This window comes from Hibiscus syriacus, unplaced genomic scaffold (assembly GCF_006381635.1).
Source record: "Hibiscus syriacus cultivar Baekdansim isolate YM2019G1 unplaced genomic scaffold, ASM638163v2 tig00110809_pilon, whole genome shotgun sequence".
Lineage (NCBI taxonomy): Eukaryota > Viridiplantae > Streptophyta > Magnoliopsida > Malvales > Malvaceae > Hibiscus > Hibiscus syriacus.
In genome coordinates, this window is record NW_024062869.1 from 147,980 (window position 1) to 155,301 (window position 7,322).

Sequence of the window (7,322 nt, forward strand, 5' to 3'; positions counted from 1 at the left end):
ACCACAATTTTATAGGGGTATAAAACATCGATTTGTCGTCGATCAATCGTCAATCAGTCATAATTTTATTGGGGTTTTGGTCGTCGGGATGAGGGGAGGTGGGGTGGAGCTTCTTCGACAGAAAATGGCGACAGTCGGCATGAGTTTAGGGGTTGAAATAAAGGTTTTTAAAGTTTTTGGGGTTATTTCAAAATTTATGTGTTTTTCTTTTCTAAAAATATATAATTTTATTTTTAAATTTTTATATAAATTTTTCAAAATTACCATATTATAACACGTGTCACTTAACGGGAAAAACTAATGTCGTTGACGGCTTGGACACCTACAAAAGTAACGTTTGTAACGTTAGACACTTGGATGGACAAAAAAAATAACGTAATCACCTATTCGGCACAAAAGATATAAGTTGAGCACTTATTTGGCATTAAGCCTATTTTTAATTGTCTAAAAGAATAGTTAAAATATGTACTTAAAATTCTGTTTTTATTTTATTTTATTTTATTAAAGTTGAATTTTAATTTGCTGTAATGAATTTTCGAGAGATTTAAATAAAATGTAGCCTGCAAAATTGATATAAGATGAAGAAACAAATATTTCATTCTAAATTAGTTATTAAAGTATACAAGACATTCCAAATACATTTTGTCCACAAATACAAAATATCTTCAATAATTTCATCTGTTCCATAGATGTGTGCAAACAGTGCAACCGCTGTATCTCTCTCATTCACTCTCACACGCTGGCCTGTCGGAAACACAAGATATGGAGTCTTTCACCACCACCTCCCTGCTCTCCGCCACCTTTTGCACCGCCAGAAGAGGCTTTCCTCCGCCGCGCCATACCCATCATAACCACTTCCGCTTCCTCTCGACTCTTGTACTGTTCATCGAACCCTTTTAAACTCTCTTATAAACTGATCATATAAAATATGTGCAGATTCTGACTTTAAAGTTTCAGTTTGTGTTCAGAGAAAATGCAATTTAAACAGGCAAGTACCTGTAGGAAAGAACAGAGGTGAGAGAGTAAGGTGTAGTGCAGAGGAAGTGGAAGATGAAGCATGTGAATTAGTCAATGGAGTTGAGCTTTCAGTTGGTGAAGGAGATGACAATATCCAAGCTTATCTCTTCAAGGCAGTGAAGAACAATAATGGAGCAGGCGTGTTGCTTTTATCTGATATCTTTGGGTTTCAAGATTCAGCCACAAGAGATTTTGCATACCAAGTTGCCTGCCATGGTTACAAGTATGATTCTTAACCTTCAAACATAAAAAGCTTTTCTTCTGCTTTTATCTTGATGTGTATTTATTCCTCGTATGCTTAAATGAGATTGCAGTGTCCTTGTTCCAGACCTATTTCGTGGTGATTCCTGGGCAAAGAGCCGGCCGAAAACAATGTTCGAACAATGGTTGGCTAACCAAGACCCTCGGAGGGTTGCAAATGACATTGCGACCTCAACAAAATGGATGGTTGATGAATTTACCGCCGCCGGAGTATCAACGAAACTTGGTGTCATCGGTTTCTGTTTCGGAGGCGGCCGAGTGATTGACATTTTAGCTGCAGACCAGGGTGCTTGTTTTAGCACTGCTGTCTCGTTTTATGGCACCAGGATGGATCCGGCAGCAGCATCTAAGGTAAAGGTGCCTGTCTTGTTCATTTCAGGGGACGATGACCCGCTCTGTCCAGTTAATGTTTTGGGTGAGTTTGAGAAGATCGTTGGCAAAGGGTCCAGGGTTGTGATCTTCAAAGGAAGAGGTCATGCCTTTGCCCATCGACCCGAATCTCTGGAAGAGGATGAAGATGCAGAGCAGGCGTTTACGTTAATGAGGAATTGGCTACATGATGCCCTTGTCATAAACAGCTGAGCGCATCTGTGTTTATGGTTCTCTTGTTGGTTGTTGAAGGTAGAATTGGTGTCTTCTTTGCAATACTCTGAACAAGCAATTTGTTCTCGAGGATGCGTATAAGCTAATGTCCTGTTCATCTCATTTACATTGCAAGAATTACCAGAATCCCCATTTCAGCTTAAGTGAGGGTTAATACGTGATTAGGAGTAACTGAAAGGCTGCTTTTGATATATGTGCCAGTAAAGAACAGGAAGTAGGCAATGTGCAGCTTTTGATAACTTTGATGACAAAGTCAGAAACACAGTATTTTCCATCTCTTCCCATAAGATTGCTTTTTACATAAGCTAATCTCTATGAACTTTTGTGTTGTACCCGGGTCAAAGATCCAATTACTCAAGTCTATCCAAAGCCATGACTGGCCACTCGTGTAATTATATAGAGACAATGTGACCTACACACACATCCTTAACTTTACCATGCAATGAAGCATCTGAAAAGGAACCCTTGATATTAACACTCAGTAGACATAAGACAAATCAGGTTGAACTACAAACAATAACCATGCAAAATTCAAGACTGCAACAGGAGTTATTCATTTCCCACTTCAAATTCAGAACACACTCCCGGGGGGAAGACTAAACAATATCAGCAGATGAAATTCTGAATTTAAATCTGTCAACTAGAGGAACTTCAAATACATCAACTCCTGATTCTTGGAACCGAAGGAGAACTAAGTTAACTTTCTTTTAGAGATTCTTGAAACATATAATAAGTAGAATAATATCAAAATAAACTAAACCTTAGATGCATCTTTGATATGCAGATATTTTAGAAAGTTAAAACTTAATTGACTGTAACTAGAAGTGTCAGAAAAATTGACAGCACCATCTACCCTGGACAAGAAAATTGACAAGCATCCTTTTCATACACTGATTTTCATCAGTATCACAGTTTCACTAAATTGACAATCACTACCTGATGGAAAAAAATATTTAAATTAAATTAAAAATATATTATGACACGTGTTGTCATATTATTGGATGGTTAAATATATTGATTTAATTTACGATTCCAAACAAAGTTGCTTGGATTTAATTTATTTTCCTTTCATGTCACACCTGATTGGAGTAAAATTATTAAATTAATATAAATTAAATTAAAATATATATATTGTGACACGCGTTGTCATATTATTGGATGGTTAATATATATTGATTTAATTTAAAATTATGACTAATTTGATAGATTGTGTAAGCAATAATGACTAAATGTGTAATTATATAAATTTGATTAATTGTCACATCAGCACTTCCGTTAAATGTTAACGACAAGTGGCCTGATTGAATGCATTTAAATAGTTGGGTGACCTGATTGACTTGAATTCAAAAATAGTGGTCAAAATGAAAAGAAAGCATAGTTGGGTAATTTACCCTTTTTTGGTAAATTATGCATTTATTTAAACTATCAATTTTTTTCATGTTTTAAAACTTAAACTTTTATTTTTTTTAAAAAAAAATCATACCTAAAATTTAATTTTTATTTCATTTTAGTATCTAAGTTCAAAATTTAATGTTAAGTTTTGGGAAACAAATAAAAGTTTAGATACTAAAACATATTAAATTTGATAGTTTGGGTACTAAACACTTTAAATTTTTAAAGGTAATGTATTAAATGAAATAAAAACTAAATTTTAGGTATGCTTTTAAAAAAATTAAAAGTTTAGGTATTAATACGAACAAAAACTGATAAAATAGGTACTAAATGCATAGCCTACCCTAATTATTTTTAAGTTGGTTTTAAGGAGCTTTATGTATGAAAGATGACATGTTACATTTGTATCAATTTAAATATCGTACATTTATATAAATTTTCATATGTCTATAATTTAATTTAGAGTTAATTGTATCATACGTCCTCAAATTATGATTCTTATTTTAAATTAGTCCCTAAACTTTTAAATGTCCTAATTTCATTCTTAAACTATGACTATCATTCTATATTAGTCCTCAAAATTTTAAACATTTTAGTTTCATCCCCAAACTATATCCTTCATTCTAAATTGGTCTCCAAACATTTTTAACATTTCAACTTCATCCCATATTATATGTATATACTAATCACATTCCGTGCTGACAAAATAGTTATGTCAATTTATATTATTATATGTTTGAATAAAAATAAAGTTTAGGTTAAATTATTGTTATTAATTATATATTTGGATGAATTTAGGGATGAAGTTGGAAGATTTAAAAGGTTAGGGATCAATTTAGAACAAGGGTCATAGTTTGAGGATAAAACTGGAATCTTCAAAAGTTTGAGGACTAATTAGAACGAGTATCATAGTTTGAAGATGAAATTAGAATATTTAAAAGTGTAGGGATCAATTTAAAATGAGGATCATAGTTTGAGGTTATATGATGCAATTAACTCTTTAAGTTATGTGGTTTGATTTTTTGTGTATCTCTAATAATTTATTTTTCATTTTGTGTTTATTATATTAATATATTTACCATTAGTATTTAGATATATTATAAATGTTTAATTAATCAAGGCGAAATAACAATCCTTTTCTCTTCTCTTATTCGTATGGTTTAAATATTTAATTATCAATTAAGCTGGTAATTATAAGGTATCGAATTTTGACGGTTTGTTTTGCCTTGCTTGACCCAGAAAGATTCCCATTTTTTCTAAATTAAATATTCATTGCTTCTTTTTAAACATTTCATTTTCTATTTTTTAAGTTATAATCGCAATATATTATACTCAATTGAAAAATAAAACAAGTAGACCTTTGGTTTAGTAAACAAATAAAAAAGTTTATAACAAATGGTCAATGAACATACACCAAGAAATTTACACAAACTTTACAAAGGTCAAAACAAGTATGAAGAACACCACCACCACTTTGTTTTTCACATTGCACACTCCATTCACACAGTCTTTTTCTTCAGTAAATATTAAATAAATCCCCCAACACTAAATTTATAAAATTAAAAATTCCAAACAGAAAGAAACCTTGTTGTCTGCCCATGACCAATGGAATTATTGAGCATTGAAGCAGCTTCAATCAGAATATGGTTTGGCCTTGGACCTATACAGAAGCTTCTTCTTCTTTGTGGCTTGATTATCAATGGTGAGAACAATTTTACCAGCCTCACCTGTTTTGAAGCGGTCGGAGATCACAGTTTCATCGGCTGGACCTACTTTTCTGGTCTTCAATATGATCACGGTGTATCCATCATCAGCTGTGGGCACGAACTCGGCCCGTAATTCACGTCCCACCCCACAACTCGTACCTCCCACACCAGGGCACATTTCTGCCAATCCAACGACCAAATGTCGTTCATGTGATCTTAGTTTTACGTTTAATTTAAGTTTTTAAACGAGGTTCTCTTATCTTACCTCAGTTATAGGGAATTCAACAGTGTGTTTGGTTGCTGGTTTGATTATCTCCTCCGTTGCGGCATCAGCATTGGTAAATTATTGTTCACCCTCCCTGCTCAATCCACCGTACTGAACCGGTACTTGTTCAGGGGCAATATATCTAAACACAAGTTATGTATTTTATTTATTTTTTCACATATATTCTACTAATAAATTAAGCAAATTGGGAAGAGATTGGAATTATTGGAGTCCACTTGCCTGAAAAGGATATCGGCTGATTTGGATGGACTTGCAAACACGAACTTGCTCTTGGTTCTCTGGGTGAGGAAAAGACTAATCATTATATTCAAAGCCAAGTACCACCACGGATGACGGAACATTGATGAACACCTTCAAAATCCAAAACCAACATTCAAAATTTGTTCAAATTTAATACCAAGACGCAAAATGTTTAAGATATTTTTTAGAATTTAATTATATATGTAATTTGGCCACAAATTCTGGATAGTTATCCTGAAGCAAGTTAAGAGCATCGTTGGTAGCTTGCCTGAGCTCCTTTTTGCTAAATCCTGGGGAATTCTTGAGATCGTTAACCTGAACTATGGTAGAAATACCGGTGGGACTGAAGTCGAGCTTTCTGATACTTTTTTCCAAGAGCTGAATTCTCCATCTCAAGAACTTGGATCGCTTTTCATCGTCTCTGAAAGTATTCTGGTATAACTCTTTGTTTTGGAATTCTCCGTAAGCGTTGTAACATACAGGATGGCATTCTTTGTCGAATCCGTGCATGAAAACCACTTTCTCCAATTCGTTTCCGAGGCAAGCTTTCAACTCCGAACTCCTTTCGCCAGATGACAGTGTTTTTGATCATGGTGAATGTGTCCTTCACTTTGAAATCCCTTGCCCTTAGGAATTTCCATAGGATCACGTCGCTCCTTTCATCTGCGAGGAGCGGGATTCCCCATATAGACACCTCTTTCGGCGGAGGTGGAGGAACTTCAGCTTCCTTTGGCTCGTCTTTCGGAACTACCTCCGGTTCCACAGCAGAAGAGGCAGTTTCGTCGGGTTTCTCAGCTGCAGGAGGAGCGGCCACTGCTACGACAGATTCCTCAATTGCTTCGACAGTCTTGGCACCATCGTCCTCGACGGCTGGAGCTTTTTCAACCACCTCAGTCTCGGGTGCCGGTGCCTCGGCAGGTGGTGTAGTCTTCTCTTCTTCCTTGACTTCAACAGGTGCGGCTGCTTCAGTTTCTACTTTTTCAGGTGCTTTTTCTTCGGTTTCAGGAGCAGGCTTGTCTTCCTCTTTCTTTTCCTTAGCCGATGGTTTAGCTTCTTTTTCTTTAGCCGGAGGAGGTGGGGGTGGAGCACTGAATTCGTGCTTGTGAAGAGCTTCTTGAATAAGCTGCTTAAGCTCCTCGAGAGCCTTTTTTTGTGCGTCAGGAAGTTTACCAACTATATTGGTTTCTTCTTTGAAAGACGCGGACTGAGTCACCTTAGGCTCCTCAACAGCTTCGATCACCTCACCCTGTTTCTCTACAACAACCGCAGGCGGTGCAGCCTCCTCGGCTTTCTCCTTCTCCACCACCACTTCCTCGGCAGCCGCTGTTTCGGGCGTTTGAGTCTCTTGGGCCATGGATCAGATACGCGATGATGATTGAGAATAAAAAAAAACTGAGATGAAAAGAGAAGAGAGCAGAGAGGTTGGGTTTTGAAAAGTGAAGGCGGGGCTTAAAATGGGTAGAGTGATAAGAAGAAATACTGAAATAGAGAGAACTAGTCTGTCAGGCCCTTTTGCCAGCTGTTATTATGCCACTTTGTTATATATATATATATATATATATATATATATATATATAATATATATATATATATATCTAGATAATTTAGCCTTATTCCAAATAAAATTTGGGAACTAAATTTCATATTGTTCGGTCCTTCAGCATAATTACTTCCAATGAAACGAGGAGTTAAATTTAAGCTTGAGGAGCCTGGGCTTAATCTCTCATGAACTCACTCAGATCAAGTTGATTCGAATTCAAGATTGAGAAAACATTTGTAGTATGAACTTGTAATGGATCAACCTTTTGCTTGACTTT

The 7,322-nt window shown here is 35.6% G+C and overlaps 1 protein-coding gene and 1 pseudogene across 1 annotated transcript; one reads left to right on the top strand and one right to left on the bottom strand.

The window, feature by feature from the left end:
* Window positions 1-699: 699 nt before the first annotated feature.
* Window positions 700-1,993, top strand: LOC120141502 (carboxymethylenebutenolidase homolog). Its single transcript, XM_039156349.1, has 3 exons — window positions 700-876; window positions 969-1,240; window positions 1,332-1,993. Exons 1-3 carry the CDS (start codon window positions 763-765, stop codon window positions 1,858-1,860), a joined length of 915 nt encoding a protein of 304 aa, XP_039012280.1. The 5' UTR covers window positions 700-762; the 3' UTR covers window positions 1,861-1,993.
* A 2,688-nt stretch (window positions 1,994-4,681) lies between these two features.
* LOC120141445 lies at window positions 4,682-6,938 on the bottom strand (annotated as a pseudogene).
* Between the last annotated feature and the right edge of the window lie 384 nt (window positions 6,939-7,322).

Bases quoted from the DNA above. Each gene is read 5' to 3' on its own strand.
- LOC120141502 (XM_039156349.1), top strand. From the start codon at position 763: ATGGAGTCTTTCACCACCACCTCCCTGCTCTCCGCCACCTTTTGCACC. The intron at 877-968 runs GTACTGTTCATC...GTTTGTGTTCAG, and splicing joins TCCGCTTCCTCTCGACTCTT to AGAAAATGCAATTTAAACAG. The intron at 1,241-1,331 runs GTATGATTCTTA...ATGAGATTGCAG, and splicing joins GTTGCCTGCCATGGTTACAA to TGTCCTTGTTCCAGACCTAT.